This window comes from Pseudophryne corroboree, chromosome 6 (assembly GCF_028390025.1).
Source record: "Pseudophryne corroboree isolate aPseCor3 chromosome 6, aPseCor3.hap2, whole genome shotgun sequence".
In the NCBI taxonomy this organism is placed as follows: Eukaryota; Metazoa; Chordata; class Amphibia; order Anura; family Myobatrachidae; genus Pseudophryne; species Pseudophryne corroboree.
The window spans coordinates 526,326,339-526,344,849 of record NC_086449.1 but is presented as its reverse complement, the minus strand read 5'-3'; the positions used below and the strand labels follow the sequence as shown (position 1 = coordinate 526,344,849).

General features: G+C 42.1%; 1 protein-coding gene and 2 pseudogenes across 2 annotated transcripts in view; 2 read left to right on the top strand and 1 right to left on the bottom strand.

Annotated features, from left to right (window-relative positions):
- Positions 1-18,511, top strand: part of WIF1 (WNT inhibitory factor 1) — a 151,525-nt gene that overhangs the window by 124,243 nt on the left and 8,771 nt on the right. For both annotated transcript variants that reach the window (XM_063930491.1, XM_063930490.1), the window contains 2 exons: positions 5,833-5,928; positions 7,822-7,917. In XM_063930491.1, coding sequence (XP_063786561.1) covers positions 5,833-5,928; positions 7,822-7,917 — 192 coding nt within the window. The remainder of the gene's footprint in view (positions 1-5,832; positions 5,929-7,821; positions 7,918-18,511) is intronic.
- Positions 10,558-10,676, bottom strand: LOC134936889 (5S ribosomal RNA; annotated as a pseudogene).
- Positions 15,705-15,823, top strand: LOC134937416 (5S ribosomal RNA; annotated as a pseudogene).

Below are 18,511 nucleotides of genomic sequence, written 5' to 3'. Positions count from 1 at the left end.
AATATACAACATGAGTACTGGTACATGTTAAAACTTTCCTTATAGGGATCCGTTTGCCGGTATGCGGATGTGCAAATGTGTCACCTTTTTCCAGGTAACTACATGTGATGCACCCCACACACCGGTAACATCCTGGCTTCCTTGTCAGAAAGTTTGATTTTATACGCTCTTTGGTGTTTTCAGATATATAATTTTTTACAAGCCACTGTTTAAGGTTTTTGCTTCGTCTGAAGCTAGGCATTAATCTCACCTTTCTCAATGCTTTTAGGTCAGGGTCTGTAGTGACTAGTGGCCATAACAATTTAGTTTCCTTGACCACTAGCTGACTTTGTGTGTGAAATTGTTGAACAAATGGCATTCGGGATGAGTCTTCTTGAGACCTCCTCCTTTCTGTTAGCAATTGCTCCCTTGGTATCTGTAATGCTTTGGTTTTAGCTTTAATTAATTGGTCATATTTGTAACCTCTGGCCATAAAATTCTCTTTACAAGAAAAAAACAGATCGCAATAATATGTTGCATCACTCAAGTCAGCATCCTATAGCAACCAAGGAAGGACTCCCCTTTTCCCAGTTTATCAGAGTTCATCGAATCTCTGATGACATGGAGAAGACAATCAAGGAAATAGATTGCATGGTTATGCAATTTATGGCCAGAGGTTACAAATATGACCAATTAATTAAAGCTAAAACCAAAGCATTACAGATACCAAGGGAGCAATTGCTAACAGAAAGGAGGAGGTCTCAAGAAGACTCATCCCGAATGCCATTTGTTCAACAATTTCACACACAAAGTCAGCTAGTGGTCAAGGAAACTAAATTGTTATGGCCACTAGTCACTACAGACCCTGACCTAAAAGCATTGAGAAAGGTGAGATTAATGCCTAGCTTCAGACGAAGCAAAAACCTTAAACAGTGGCTTGTAAAAAATAATATATATCTGAAAACACCAAAGAGTGTATAAAATCAAACTTTCTGACAAGGAAGCCAGGATGTTACCGGTGTGTGGGGTGCATCACATGTAGTTACCTGGAAAAAGGTGACACATTTGCACATCCGCATACCGGCAAACGGATCCCTATAAGGAAAGTTTTAACATGTACCAGTACTCATGTTGTATATTTCATTCGGTGCCCATGTGGTCTTCTCTATATAGGGAAGACCACTAGGCAATTTAAGGAACGAATGAATATGCACCGGTCATCTATTAGAAAAGCCATGGAGGGACAAATAGTAGCCCAGGAACAACCGGTAGCAAGGCACTTTAGAACGCACAAACATGGGTTATCAACATTGAGATACATGATTATTGATCAAGTGGAAAAAAGGATCAGAGGTGGTGATAGAGACAGATGTCTATTGCAGTGTGAGGCAAGGTGGATACATGAACTAAATACTGTATCCCCACATGGTCTCAATGAAAATTTTGGCTTAAACTGTTTCCTGTAAATGAGAGGAATAGGGTATCCCGTTATAATATATAAAGTACTTTCAGTATTTATTGACATGTCTGATCACAAAATACTCCAATGCAGATTGGTGGGCAAATTGAACTGCTTTTGTATTTGTTTTTAATCTTTAATCTACATGCACTGTGGTGGTGGAAGTATGTCACATGTCTATGCCTATTCCCGTCGCTAGGCAACGTGAGTTCAGTTCGGAACTTGGTGTGAGCGCCGGAGAGCGCACGTCGCAGAGGTGTGACGTCATCAGGAGAAGACGAACGCCCGGAGCCCGGCGGCGTGAGACGGCGTACATTCACAGGGTGAGTTATAAATGTTTGTTTTTTGTATTATGCTGTATCCTGAAGACGATTAAACAATCGAAACGTTGATCATCCACACGAGTGGTCTGAGCAATTTGTGATAGCAAGTCCCAAGAGTGCCACCAGTTGATTCTCTGTATATATATATATATATATATGCATATATATATTTGCCTCCCCAAGCAGCACACGGCGGACCTCCTGCCCCAGGGGCAAACACAGGATTTTCATGGGGGGGTTTCCGCCGTGTGTATGTGTATGTATATATATATATATGTATATATATATATAAATAAGGTGCCGGCACTCCCTTCTAAAGCAGACATTGCCCAGGTGCCTCCAAACAGGTCAGTGAACCTGATAGACAGTATGAGAAGGCAGTGGCACTCACGGGACTTGAAAATCAGAAATAAAGACTCAGGATACAGCGGTCACAGGTGAAATAATCTAGGTTTCAGTAATTTAATACCGTCTTCAGGATCCTGTAGACGGTGTTAAATTACCGAGACGTAGATTTTCAAGTCCCGTGAGTGCCACTGCCGTATCGAACTTACACATTGGTTTTCATCTGGGTTAGGCTATTAGGGTTGGTTTAGTGGTTTAGGTTAGGGTATTAGGGACAGTTTAGGGGTCTAGGCTAGTGTTTTGGGTATTAGAGCTAGTAGGGGTTTGGGTGAGGGCATTAGGGGTAGGGTATTAGGCTTGGTACAGTGGCCTGGGCCAGATTAAGTGTTTGGTTTAGGGGCTAAGGCATTGGGGACAGGGCATCAGGGTTGCTTCATTGGGTTGGTTTAGCGGTTTGGTTCAAGGACTAGGGCATTGGGGTTAGTCTAGTGGTTTCGGGTAGGGCACCATGTATAGGGTACCAGGGACTAGAGGCTATGGCCAGGGTGAGGTTTGGGTTATCCCCACCTATTCTACACTATGTACAACCAACTTGTGCCCCCTATTTTACACTGTGTACCCACCTTATTTTCTAATATTCTACACCATGTCTTATTAGTGGTTACTTACTGTTTCATGTGCAGAGTGTAGACTTCCTGTTGTGATAAATTCATTACACTAGCTTGCTCAGACACATGGTGCTACCTAATTGGCTGGCCACAGGACAGGCACAGCTGAGGAGCTCGGAGGTGTAATCACTGTGCTGCTACTTTGTCAAACAATGATCCGATCGGCAGTGGTGGGCTGCTGCTCCTCCCCAACTCGCTGCTGCGCCCCTCTCCCACTAGTGGCGAACCCCCCTACCCCACTCGTGGATGCCTCCCTCCACCCCCGATGTCGGACTCCGCTCGTAGATGCCTCCCTCCACTTCATAGACAGTCCTTCCTTCCCCACTCACGGGTGCAGCCCCCCTGCCTCCTCTCTCAGCTTAAACCACCCTTCCCCAATGCTGGTGCGCCCTTCCCCCGCTCTCTGCCACAGCCATCTGTGGCACCTTAACAAAAAGGTTGATGCCACACCAGGCTGCCGACAACTTCAATAACGGCAGCGGTTGGCCTGCGCCCAGTGAGAGACAGAGACCAGGTTCAACCCACCGTGTGCGCCACCGCACCTCCCTCCTCACCTTTTGTCCGTCGCTGCGCTGTAGCCAAGGAGCTACTGTATGCGGTACAGCAGCTTCCCTGAACGCGGTACCTCTGTGACTACCCCTGCCACGATCCCTGTCTGTAGACCCGATGGCAGCGCTGCGGCTGCATCTAAAAACATCAGCGATCGGCCTGGCGAGGGTGGGGGGTTCTAAGCATGCAGCATGGGCCAGTTACATTGGTCATCTGAGCCAATACATCGGTGCAAAGGGGGGGTTTCCAGGTATTCAGAACCCCCCCCCCTGCGTGCGCGTATGTGCCCTGCACTCCCGTCCCCTCTGCAGCAGTGGGCGCACAGACAGGACAGCTGAGCTGAGCGACAGCTCAGCTGTCCAATAAAGTATGAATGAAGCAGCCTGCCGCTCAGTCATTGGCTGGGCACGCAGGCTGTTTCATTGATACATTATTGGACAGCTGAGCCGTCGCTCAGCTCAGCTGTCCTGTCTGTGCGCAGCTGCAGCAGTGAGGACGGGAGCCGGGGAGCACAGCACCGCAGATCGGATCGGAAGAGAGATCCGATCTGCGGTGTGGCAGGGGGCTCTTTTGGAAAGGGGGGCCCGGGGTACGTATCCCCTGCCCCCCCCCCCCCCCCCCCCTTAATCCGGCTCTGACAACAGGTTGATATCCATGTATGTGAATTCACAAATAAGGATCCCATTTAGGAAATTACTTACCATTGTATAACTAGTGCTCAAACCTCCAGTTCACATGACACTATTGGAGCATGTTCGAATGGGTTTCTGCCCCCTCACTTACAGTTAACACAGAAGAGGTATAGTAGGATGTACCAGCAGCATGAATTTGCTTTATAAAATATATACAGTAAAATTACCAAACCCCATCCATGAACAACATTATTTAATTCCAGTTATTTATAGAGCACACTGTGCACACATGGGGCCTTATTCAGATTTGCAAGCAAACCCAAAAAGTAAACAATTGGGCAAAACCATGTGCACTCCAGATGGGGCAAATGTAACATGTGCAGAGAGAGATTTGGGTGTGGTGTGTTCAAACTGAAATCTAAATTGCAGTGTAGAAATTATGCAGCCAGTATTTACCCTGCACAAAAACAATATAACCCACCCATATCTAAATCTCTCTGCACATGTTACATCTGCATAACCCCCATATTCCACAGCGCTTTGCGGAGAATATTTAAGTCATATACTATACATCAGTCCTGCCCCAGTGGCTCTTACAAAATCCAACTAATAAACTAACAGTATGTTATTGGAGTGTGGAAAGAAACTAAAGCACTCAGAGGAAGTCATGCAAACACTGGGATGCCATACAAATGCCATACAGATTGTGCCTTGGACAGGAACTGAACTCGACCTCAGGGCTGTATGGCAGCAATGCTAATTATTGCACCACTGTGCTGCCCATGGAATTAGAGGTTGGTGCTGTAGTTGCTTGTTCATTTTGGCTAAATAAAGTAAATGAACATCTGGAATACAATATTTACGTTGAATAAGAATTATTAAACATTTATGATGTGTGGCTAAATTTTATGAAGTTGGGTGCCAAAACAGTAGAGTGAGGTATGAAAATATAATTTGCTATGCGGATCGTTTATGTCTTAATTCTATTGTATTATTTATGTTAGAAACCATCTTAATGTACATGTAATGAATTTAAGCAATGACTTATGAGATGGCTACATACAGGGCTATAGAGAAGGGGGGTTGCAGGCCTGCCAGGAGTGCAGGTCTTCCAAAGAGGTGCTGCTATGCCCCCAACTTGGCATGACCAGGTCCACACACCCATACCACGTCCTCTGTTTGTGCCAGTGCCCACTATTTCTAATTACGTTCCTTTGATAAATTACTGAAAATATTGTATAACTATAATGTGAGGATACAGTTTATTTTTCAGTCAATACTTTAAAGCACATGTTGGCAATATTTTCTGTTCACTTTTCCTGATGTGCCAATTGGCCTTATCGGTGGACAGCCATCAACTATCTGCATATTAATGAATGATCACTGCTCTTTTGCTTGTTATCTTTTTATTGCCCAATAGAAACACAGCAACAGTGACAGGGGCCTTATAAGAACGTCCATACAACAGAATATAGACACAGGATTATGTTTCTGTATTTTATTAGTATATGGTTGGGGCTTGAGTATGTAATAATGTGTAATCAGGTATCTGTTTTGTCCACATATTGTATTCTTTATAATGTTTATTATTGTTCAAAATATGAAGTCATTGGTACATACATTGTGTATGGCCTATGGTCATGGGAATTGCAGACTACTTAGATTTTGTTTCCATAACAAAAAAGAACCTAGTAAATTGAATGTGTCTGGTACTTTGCAAAATGTCCTAGATCAAAGAAAGGAAAATAAATATATTGAAATAAACACCAGTCTTAAGGTGGATTTACTCATTTCCTTTACGGATAAGGATGATTGATGTTTATGTAAATTGAGATTTGTAATTTAAGAATGGTATGTGCTTTTGTGGGATTCCTTAGGTAAATGTCACCAGCCATGCCGAAATGGAGGCAAATGCAGTGGTAAAAACAAATGCAAATGTTCCAAAGGCTACCAAGGAGATCTCTGCTCAAAACGTAAGTAGTGAACTATAATTATGATAATTATTCAAAAACATTTAGCAAATTTGCTGCAACACATTTAGTGGTCTTGCAAGTAAGACTATTGAGAAGAAATTCCTGAGTTTTTTTTGTAAATTAAAACATTGTAATGGTCAGTCGTATTTAGATTTTACTAGTGATATATTATAATCATTTTTGTCATGGCTGTTTTAATTTAATTTCAAATACTAAATTAGTTTTTTGCATTATTGTGAAAATAGTAGAGTATGTTAGTAACTGGTGATTTTATTTGAACTATTTATTTCTTAAGAAAACGTAACTTCTTTTAGCTTAACAAATAAATAATTTTTTTTTAAACAAATTCATCACAGTTCAGCTGTGTTGTTTCAAAGAAAAGGGTTTACAAATACTTTAGTACCACATTGTACATAATCATGAAATTTCCATATGTTGTCTGACCCACCTGATTTGGTGATGCTAGGGAGGAGGAATATGTGACAATGTAAGGGAGTTACCACACGTACGCTTAGGGAAGATTCTGCTCTCTTGCAGCAGATCAGACTCTGGAAGAAGAAAACATGGATTTAAAACCAGCCAATTAGGATGGAGCTGGGGTGGAGCTTATGTCTATAAAAGTGCTGGTACCTGAGGCAGTGAGAACATTGCTGGGCAAGCTGAATGATCTAATAGAGAGGTGAACTCTGTTATATAAGTGATAGGGAAAGCAAAGGAGAAATTGCTTACTTTCTGTAAATTGACTGCCTGTTTCGATCTGAGTATCTACTCTAGCCTCTGACTCTGTTATTCCCCCCAGTGGTTGGTTGACACCTGCAAAGCTAGTCTTCTCCTATAGCAGCCGTGTTTGAATGGGCGAATTAGGTCCGCACAGAGTGAACAAGAGGAAACCCAAACTAAGACTGTGAAAGCAACAATGCTCAAAGATGTTATAAGCAACTTAATAAACTAGGAAAGCAACAATGCTTAAAGGTGTTATAAGCTACTAAATAAACTGTGAAAGCAACAATGCTCAAAGGTGTCATAATACAGAAATGCAGGCAAGCAGTGTCTGTGTGGAAACTCCACAAAAACCTGAATACAAGGCCAACTGGTTCTGCTCAGGTACCAATCTGACAAGCTCTCCGGATCATGGGTCCAACACAGGCAGACAGGATCTCATATGAGCTGACAGGTTCTAACTGAAGCCAAGAACTCAAGTGATGGGTAATGAGCTCAGGATTCTGTCAGGACAGGGTACACAGGATTTCAACTGGTCAGGATATCACAAGTAGTATTACAGTACTGATTGTACAGGTTCAAGATTCCACCATAGGACAGGGCCCGGACACAAGTACAAACAGGAACGTATATCTATCACCGGCGTCAGGTGAAGGGCAGGCTGGGTAATAAAGAAAGCAAGCCCCAATCAGGATGGCTGGAAGCCAGACACATGGTAATGACCTAATTATCTGGCAAGTGAGACTGCACAGGCCACACATACAGGAGACAGGCTGCAATTACACTGACTCAGCACATAATGGCCTAATTATCTGACAGGTGAGACTGCACAGGCCACACAACCAGGAGATAGGCTGTAGTTACACAGACTCACCACATAATGGCCTAAACAGGTACATGAGAAAACCTAGAATGCGAACATAAAAACATAAACAGAATGCAAACAGGAATGTGCTACAGCACAAAGTATACTGTACATAAACATTTATTTGTGAGCATAATCTGGAAGGTGTCATTTCACAGTATGTATTCATTTCTGTACAGTATATTGTAGATGCTCTAAAGTAGTACAGATGGTATCAAATTATTATAACCTTATATATGTGATAGTATACATATTATTGTTTTGTATTAGTTGTGTTACAATGTTAAGCTTACATTGTTTCCCTGTAGCTGTTTGTGAACCCACATGTGGCTCACATGGAACCTGCATTGAACCCAACAAATGCCAGTGTAAGGAAGGATGGAATGGCAGATACTGTAACAAACGTAAGTGAGCCCACTGTCTTCCCTGAGCTGGTGACTTACATCTTTCCTAAATCATGTTCCATTACAGGATAATGCAGTCTACTTCTATAGTAAATGTAGTTTTGTAAGAAGATCATAGAGATGGATTTTGTAGATTAGTACTAGGATAACTATAGTAAAGAACTCTTATTTGACTGTTTTAAATCTTAAATTTTCTTTACACTGTGATCAGTTTTTGATAACAAATAACTTTTCATGTTTAATTTATAATGACTGCTAAATAAAAAAGAGAATAACATATTTGGTTTTAGGTTGTGTATGAGTGGCTAATATAATTATGTGAAAGTTTTCAGTGTTTATGTCAGGAGCTGATCTTGCATCTTATGGCAAGAAACAGAATTATTTATTGAATGCAATTATTACACTCTGAAGCACAATTAAAAGAACTCCCATGGGAAAGTCCTCATTTAGAGCTGGGCTGTGGAGTGGATATAAACATTGCCATACTGAGTCTGTGCACTAAAATGATCCATACTTAGATTGTTGTTATGTATCTTAAGTTATGTCCGCTTACTTCTGGCGAGAGAAGGCAAGTCTTAGGCGTCTATGTAATAAGCCTTGGAGAGAGATAAAGTGGAGAGAGATAAAGTGGAGAGAGATAAAGTGCCAGCCAATCAGCTCCTAACTGCCATGTTACAGCAGGCTGTGTTTAAAAAATGACAGTTAGGAGCAGGTTGGTTGGTACTTTATCTCCAAGACTTAGGGGTCTATTTACTAAGCCTTAGATGGAGTTAAAGTGGATGGAAATAAAGTACCAGCCAATCAGCTCCTAACTGCCAGTTAGGAGCGGATTGGCTGATACTTTATCTCCATCCACTTTATCTCCATCCAAAGCTTAGTAAATAGACCCCATAGTTAATAGATAGACCCTTTAGTTTTATATAGTAAATATATGTTCAAATAAGTGTAGAACGCCCCCTGGAGATACATAATTATACTTTATCACATCCTCAGACATGCTTCTTAGAAAGCATATATCTTATGCAGGTACTGGAGGCCTGGTGTAAAGATTCATGATGATGGTGACACCAGCAACTAAGTCCAGCCCCTTCTATAAACGGGCATTTAACCAAGTGCTAATTTAAGATGGGTGCCATATTGTAAGAACCTTCTTCTACCACACAGATCTGCAATAAAAAACTACTGTCTATAAATTGCCAATTTTCCCAGTGTCACTCAAAATAACAGTGTTAGGGTCTTTTTACCTCCATGAGTTTAGCATACCAGGAGCCAGACCACCACAGGAGTTTAAACTGGCAGGGACATTTTTGGCTCATGTCCAACACAAGCTTTTAATCTGATGATGCTGGCAGATAATGATAGGTACTATTATGGAGTGCGACAGAACTTCAAACAGGTCTGTGCGTATGTATTCATGCCCCGTGCAGAACTGTTTACCAAATCTGTAAGTATGCTGAACAAACAGTGACAGGGCATAAGAGTCATAATATACACACAGCAATCGTATAACAAGGGTTCTATTTTAAAAGAGCCAGAAAGGGAACTTTGCAATAAAATGTTTGAGTTCAAGCACTGGCAAGGTCGGCGCCTCATATAAACCTGGAAATCTTCATATGAAGGATTGCTGGAATAAGAAACATAGTTTATTAATTTACTCTCATCATCCCACAAACCAGGCATATGTCAGTTTTTTAATTAATTATACTGCATAAGTTGCCTGCTTATAGTAACAGTGAACAGAACCCATTTTCATTAGACCTTTTTTTAATACTTATAAGTAAGTGTAGGAAAAATGTTCTCCAGTGAGTTAGCCCTAGAAACCATTGCTTTGTATAAGTGACCTATAAAACACATCTGTGCAGTGGTGTATCTATAATCTATAAAGGGTGTGCGGTGTATATGGGCCCCTGGGTCCCTCACCTGCACCCAGGTTCATTAATGCTCACCTCTCCATAGTCTCCATAATGTCTTAGCCATATCTCATACTTCCTCAGTCATCATAAGAGTAATCCTTACTTTACTTCTCGTGGGGTTTTACTAAGAAGCGAAGAAGACTGTTTGGTCTATCTGGGGCACACTTACAAATAATTATGCGGTTAGTATATAGGTGTATTTAAAACTTAACTTTTATTACCTTTCGAGACAAACATACATGCAGACGACTGGAGATGTCAGAAAAAGGGGGGTTTAAAAAGCATATTAAATGGATTGCTCACTTATACTCTGTTACATGAAATAATATTCCTGAGAGTATTCAAACATTGGAGGGTGAGTAAGTATGAAAAGAGATATTACAGAGCGGAAATTTTTTATTACACTGTTCTCTTTATCAAATTTCTAATAAAAAAATAGTATATCAGCAATTAGAGAGAACAGGGGTTTGGCTGAGTGACTCAAGGCACCCAAAGAGTAAACAGAATAAGTGTGGGAGTAAATTACAGATCTATTCCTTCACTGAATTGTACGTGTGGATTAGTGCACCTTTCTTGCACGGCTTAGGACCTAAGAAGTCAAGTCGCTTCTGCTTATGCCCATCCGTTGCCATCGAATGGGCAATGAGAGAGTGGAGAGTCTGGTCTGGAAGGAAGTAAAGTACACTTCTGCTTTCCAATGTGAGTCGGGTGATTGAGCTACCCTGTATTACTACAGTACCTGGTATTCCCAGAGAGTCTCCCTCTCTGGTACTGACCCAGCCCAACACTACTTGGCTTCCAAGATCAGATGAGATCAGGCATGTCCAGTGTGGTATGACTGTAGATAGTAGGTTAATAACTTGATGATTCATATGGGTTTTACCCGTTTTGGATGAGAGAGTGTGTCAGAAAGATAAGGTAAGTATATAAGGGTCTGGGACTCCAGGTCAACACCAAAAAGGTCGACACACCTTATGTTGACACCAATTGGTCGACACACCTTAGGTCGACATGGACAAAATGTCGACATGAACAAAGGTTGACATGAGTTTTTAATGATTTTTGTGTCATTTTCTTCGTAGAGTGACCGGTAACCCCAATTAGTGCACCGCGACCTACGCATAGCTGCCTTCGCTCACCATGCTTCGGGCAAGGAGCCTCGCTCCACTGCCGCTGCGCTCAACACAGGTTACCATTCCCAATCATAGTCCACGTGGATCGTAAAGTATGAAAAAGTTAAAAAAATAAAAAAAATTTGAAAAACTCATGTCAACCCTTTTCCACGTCGACTTTGTTCATGTCGACCTTTTGGCCATGTCGACCTAAGGTGTGTCAACCAATTGGTGTTGACCTAAGGTGTATCAACCTTTTTGGTGTCGACCTGGAGTCCGGATAATGTATATAGATTGAGGAAGAATTAAATTTGGAAATAAGTTAAGTATTACACTTCTGCTGTCCACACAGGGGCCTCTGTTGCCTGAAATTGGTATTGCAGAGTGCACCACAATTTTGTGGATGAGAGAGTGAACCGAGGGAAAAGTGAGTGGTTTGGTGAAGAATTAATGTGAGAACATTCCTTTCTCCTGGAAAATACTGGTCACATCCATTAGGTTATTGGTAATTGCACAAATGCATACGGATGGACTCTTAATAATAATATAATAATAATTTTATTTATATAGCGCTCTTTCTCCAACAGGACTCAAGGCGCTTTACAGACATCAAAAACAATGCACATGATACAGAGGATTTGAGTAATACAACAATAGACAAGCAACACAGACATAAAAGAAAAATCTTAAGTCCACAGAAAGCATAACGCAGGATTGGTGCAGGCATTTTGGGTAATAACTTCCAAGGGTTGTGTATTCCACCCTTATAGGTACCAAGTGCAGCAGCCATCTTGGGCGCTAAGCGTAGGATTACCCAGGGTGGAATAGTCTACCCCTAGAAGAGATGACACAAAATGGGGGTGATTTCAGAGTCCTACAGTTTAGAGTAGGGTTCCAACAAAACCACAAGGTCCATGTATTTTTCATCCCATCCACAAGTGTACCATATGGGGCAGCCATGTTGGGCGCACTTTGAAGGTTACACTGTGGGAGGTGAGCCATACAAGGGCCAAGTTCATATATGGGAAAACTGATGCTTATGTAGTAGTATGATGTACCCTGCATGTAGGGCACAATGGAAAGGTGTGCAATCAGTGGAGGTAAACATTACAGGAAAAACACATGGTGGGTTGGAAGCGAGCAATGGAGAGAAAAAAAAACACAATAGCAGGTAACTAGTGGCAGAAGTAGGAGTGGGATAACATTTTGATCAGATCTTAGTTCGGGTGGGTAGGAGAATGAGGGGGGCATACTCAGACGCAATGGGGATGTCCCTGCTGATCCTGGTCCTGGTGCTCTTCCCCCACAGTTCCCTGTTCATCTTGATGGTTAGGCCCAGGGGCAGACTTGATGTTCTCAGACAGAGAGGTGGTAAGCCTGGTCTTGGTGTTTTCATGTTTGAGGCGAGGAGAGGCCACATAAAGTTCCAGAGTATTTAGGTTGTAACACAGTCCGTTTGTTATCTTATTAGTTTGTTTACCTTCTGTTTTCCTTTGGTTTAACACAGGTATAACACTGCTATTGATATTAGCTGCCACTTAATAACTAGCCACTTCATATACTAGCCACTGCAGCGTCCTTATAGGCCTGGCGTCCTATACTATACTGGTTAAGTAAGTCTACAAACACATGCTCTTTGTGATTACAACCCCCTCCCCCACACAGCAACCCTCCACCAAAAGGTGTTAATCAACTACCAAATGTGAGATCACTAAGCCCCAGTCAATCACAAAGTTTTTGCTGACTACAGATATTAATCCACTTAACAATTTACCAAATATATCTTTTTAGCAATAAACACACAGTGATCAGCTCTCTGCTGTAGTTACCAAATATATCTTTTAGCAATAAACACACAGTGATCAGCTCTCTGCTGTAGTTACCAAATATATCTTTTAGCAATAAACACACAGTGATCAGCTCTCTGCTGTAGTTACCAAATATATCTTTTAGCAATAAACACACAGTGATCAGCTCTCTGCTCTAGTTACCAAATATATCTTTTAGCAATAAACACACAGTGATCAGCTCTCTGCTGTAGTTACCAAATATATCTTTTAGCAATAAACACACAGTGATCAGCTCTCTGCTGTAGTTACCAAATATATCTTTTAGCAATAAACACACAGTGATCAGCTCTCTGCTGTAGTTACCTGTTGGTGAAAAGGAGAGACAGGAGTCAATTCCAAATATCAGTTGAAGATGCAACCAATGAAACACAGGTATAACACTGCTATTGATATTAGCTGCCACTTAATAACTAGCCACTTCATATACTAGCCACTGCAGCGTCCTTATAGGCCTGGCGTCCTATACTATACTCTTAACCTGCAGAAAAATGCAGTGATTCCTGCAATCCTCATAAGGCTTCAGCAGAGTAAATGAGTATGTTATATTGTTGTAACATTTGATCCTGTATCCAGATTCTACAAATGGGTAATCAGGATTCAAAATAATGTGACATACATTGGGAAATTATATTTTCTTTGGATAGACTGGCTTGGGTCACTTCACAATGTAGTAATAATATCCAAAGCTGTTATAATATGATGATATTAATATTCGATTTATAACAATTCATAAGTGCAAAACAGCTTATCAGGAAGCTTCATGAAAAATCATATACCGAATTGTATACAGTATTGCAATAGTTTTGTCCTGTATTTAGGTTCTACGACAAGCTTTACAGTTAAATACTGTTACTAAATACTTATAGTGGGACGTTATTTCCTTAGAGAGAAAAACCATAATCACCACACATCAAAAAGTAGCCATGCTGTTTACCACAGGTGGTTATTTCCATGTTTCAACATTAGATCTTATATCCAGATTCTAAAAGTATATATGAATCATCAGGGTTCCAAGTGATATGACATAAATTAGACACTGATTTTTTCTTCAGAGAGACTCACTTGGGTCACTCACAATGTAGCAATAGTATCTGAGGCAGTTGCAATATGATAGTCTTGGTGTCTAATTTGTAGCAACTCATAGATGCAAAATGGCTTGTCTGTAAGCTTCAGGAGAAAAACTGAAGGTCTAATTACAGCCAATATAGAAAGCGTCAGCCATATATGTGTGATTTCCACTGATATTGGTTTTGTTGCTGGATATAATATGATGACCTTAACCTGTTAATTAGGAATTGTAGAGTAGCGGAGTGGCAGTTATTATTTGTAGCCCTAGTGGTAAATTCAGTGAGAAGTAAAGGAGTGCTGATTCTCTCCCTGGCACCCCGCAATGCACATACCACACACAGCGTCTCAACTTTGCAACCTCCGAGGACTCCTGACTTGGTGCTTCACCTCGGATATCGTCCCTCTAACAAGGAGTCCTGCTGGATGATCTCCAGCACAAATGCCACACTCCTGAAAACTGCGGTATTGTGAGCTTATGGATTTGAACCCTCCTTTACTCCTTAATGGTAATAGAATATAATTGGCTGTAATTAGACCTTCATAATACAGTATGTGTATACTTGCTTTGCATCTTTATCAGAAAACCCTTTGATCTATAATTGTTATAAATTTATGGTAATAGAATATAACAGAGTACACTATGGGTAACAATTTAAAACACAATGACCAGTCTAAATACAGGTGTATAAGTGAATTTTTTCGAACTTTTGGCAACTGTGTCGATTTGTAAAGTTTGCAGTAGAACCTGGATGCAGGGCTTAACCATTGCAACATTGTATACAGTTTTTCTCCTGAAGCTTACAGACAAGCCATTTTGCATCTATGAGTTGTTACAAATTAGACACCAAGACTATCATATTGCAACAGCCTCAGATACTATTGCTACATTGTGAGTGACCCAAGTGAGTCTCTCTGAAGAAAAAATCAGTGTCTAATTTATGTCATATCACTTGGAACCCCGATGATTCATATATACTTTTAGAATCTGGATATAAGATCTAATGTTGAAACATGGAAATAACCACCTGTGGTAAACAGCATGGCTACTTTTCATGTGTGGTGATTATGGTTTTTCTCTCTAAGGAAATAATGTCCCACTATAAGCGACACTGCTTGGATGTCTTTAGTAATAGTATTTAACTGTAAAGCTTGTCGTAGAACCTAAATACAGGACAAAACTATTGCAATACTGTATACAATTCGGTATATGATTTTTCATGAAGCTTCCTGATAAGCTGTTTTGCACTTATGAATTGTTATAAATCGAATATTAATATCATCATATTATAACAGCTTTGTATATTATTACTACATTGTGAAGTGACCCAAGCCAGTCTATCCAAAGAAAATATCATTTCCCAATGTATGTCACATTATTTTGAATCCTGATTACTCATATTCATTTGTAGAATCTGGATACAGGATAAAATTTTACAACAATATAACATACTCATTTACTCTGTTGAAGCCTTATGAGGATTGCAGGAATCACTGCATTTTTCTGCAGGTTAAGAGTCCATTCGTATGCATTTGTGCAATTACCAATAACCTAATGAATGTGACCAGTATTTTCCAGGAGAAAGGAATGTTCTCACATTAATTCTTCCCCAAACCACTCACTTTTCCCTCGGTACACTCTCTCATCCTCAAAATTGTGGTGCACTCTGCAATACCAATTTCAGGCAACAGAGGCCCCTGGGTGGACAGCAGAAGTGTAATACTTACCTTATTTCCAAATGTAATTCTTCCTCTTCCTCAATCTATATACTTACCTTATCTTTCTGACACACTCTCTCATCCAGAACGGGTAAGACCCATATGAAACATCAAGTTATCAACCCACTATTTACAGTCATACCACACTGGACATGCCTGATCTCATCTGATCTTGGAAGCCAAATAGTGTTGGGCCGGGTCAATATCAGAGAGGGAGACCCTCTGGGAATACCAGGTACTGTAGTAATACAGGGTAGCTCAATCACACAACTCACATTGGAAGACAGAAGTGTACTTTACTTCCTTCCAGACCAGACTCTCCACTCTCTCATTGCCCATTCGATGGCAACAGATGGGCAAAAGCAGAAGCGACTGGTCTCTACTATTTCTCTTGACTTCTCAGGACCTAATGTTAGGCGCCGGGGTCCGCGATGTCCTCGCGGCCCGGCGCCTAGCAACTAGGGACGCCGAGCGTGCTAGCCGCCGGGTCCCTAGCAACGCTGGGAAGCCGTGCGTGCGTAGCCGCCGGCTCCCTAGCAACGCAGGGACGCCGGGCGCGCTGAGCCGCCTGGACCCTAGCAACGGGGACGCCACGGGCGGACCACGTTCCCCGTTGCAGGGTCAATTTAACAACACACACACACACACTGGTTTTCTGGGCGTGCAGCAGGGCAGCTACACAGCATTTAGGGTAATCAGATTCTGAACATCTGATTGGAGGACTCATTGCTAAATACCTTCTCAGTGCTTCACACAGACGCCGGTAATAGCTTCCTGCATGCTGCTTAGGTTTGCTGAACGTCTGTTCCAGTCCTGCTGTGTCCGGTCATTCCTGTCCTCAGAGGTCCTGAATCTTGGAGTTGTCATCTCATCCCAAGAAGTCTTCTGGACCCTTATTGTCCGCAACAATCGCCAGAGAATCTCGTGTGGTGTTCGTGAGTTGCGGCTCTGCCGTGTGCTGCGGCTCAGCCCGCTTTATTTTGTATTCTGTTTCGGAGCATTTGCGGAGGGTTCCGCTTCCACAAGTCCTCTCCGGAACTCGGCGGTGCCAGGTAGGAGAGTGGACAAGTGGGTATTTTGGTTGTCTTTTTCCCTGGCGGTTTTTCCGCACATATTCTAGTTTTAAGTTAGCTTGTAGCCCCTGGCCTTGTTGCTTAGTTAGAGGGCCCCTTGTTATCACCCTATCTCGGATTTCCCTTTGTCTCCCATTAAGACCTGAGGGGGCATCGGAGTTGGGCAGACGTAATCCGCCCATCAAACGCGGCTGCCATGGGCTCAAGCAACCATAGTCTCGCAAGGGATTTCTGACAGCACGGGCGAGACAACGGAGTTAGGGCGCCAGGGGCTATTTTCCATTCTCGCTCCCTTTCCCAGCATTACTTTCCAGTGCTCAGGTCCTTGTTATAAGATCTCCTCAGACCAGAGTGCTGGAATCATAACATTATTACCGGCCATACCAAAACTTAAAATTAAACGGGGTTTAATTTTTTCTCATTCTGTTTTTGTGAGAGTTTATCGGCCTCATGAATCCGACAGGTTTAGGGCCAAATCCCGGTCAGCTCTTAGTCAACCAGATTCAAGAACTTACTCAGATGGTTCAGGATCTTTCTCTTCCGGTGAGATCGCAGGAAGATCTTTTGCGAGCGTCCCCGAAGGTAGTCCCTGAACCAAAGATGCATTTGCCCGGCCGTTTTTCCGGTGATAGAAAAGAATTTTTTAATTTTAAAGAATCCTGTAAACTTTATTTTCGTTTAAGACCTACATCCTCTGGTAATGAATCTCAGCGGGTTGGGATTATTATTTCTTTACTCCAGGGGGATCCTCAGACCTGGGCATTTGATTTAAGAGCAGAGGATCCTGCGTTGTTATATGTAGATGCCTTTTTTAAGTCTTTAGGGCTCTTGTATGATGACCCAGATAGAGAGGCGTCCGCTGAGAGTCAGCTGCGCGCTCTCAAACAAGGTAGAAATCCTGCGGAGGTTTATTGTACCGAGTTTCGCCGTTGGTCGAACGACTGTGGCTGGAATGACCCGGCCCTGCGCAGTCAGTTTCACCTCGGTTTATCTGAATTTATTAAAGACAGTCTCCTCCAGTACCCCGCACCTGAGACTCTCGATAAACTAATGGAGCTTGCTATATAGATTGATCGTCGTCTCCGAGAGCGGAGGGCTGAAAGAGGAACATCTGTAAGGTCTAGTCCTTGTGTATATTCCTTTCCAGAGGACGTCGAGGAGCCCATGCAGATGGGTCTCTCTCGGCTGTCTCCTGAGGAAAAAACCAGAAGACAAATTTCCGATCTTTGTTTATACTGTGGTGGTAAGGAACATTTTGCTCGTAATTGCCTGAACAAGTCGGGAAACGCTTTGACCAAGTGAATTGTGAGGGGGTTCACTTAGGTCTGCAGCTTATCTCCTCGAACAACTCTCTTTTAGTCCCTGTTAAGGTTTCCTTTGGCAGCCTCAGTTCTTTGGTGTCGGCTTTTGTCGACAGTGGAGCTGCAGGAAACTTTATGGATTTAACTTGGGCTAAGGCCTTAGGCATTCCGCAGTTACCATTAGATAGATGTATCACCATGCACGGCTTAGATGGGGGTCCGCTTTCCAACGGGGTAATTACTCACCGTACACCTCCAGTAGTACTTACAGTAGGAGCCTTACATTCCGAAGATATTGAATTCTACCTTACACATTGCCCGGCAGTTCCTGTTGTTCTGGGTCACCCTTGGCTGGCCTTTCATAATCCCACCATTGATTGGCGGTCCGGGGAGATTTCCCAATGGGGTGCATTTTGTGCTAAGGAATGTATTTCGTATCCAGTCAGAGTTGCAGCAATCATTCCAGAGCTCATTCCTGTGGAATACTAAGAGTTTGCCGATGTCCCTTATGATTGTGCAATTGAGTTAGTTCCAGGTGCCACTTTGCCTAAGGGGAGATTA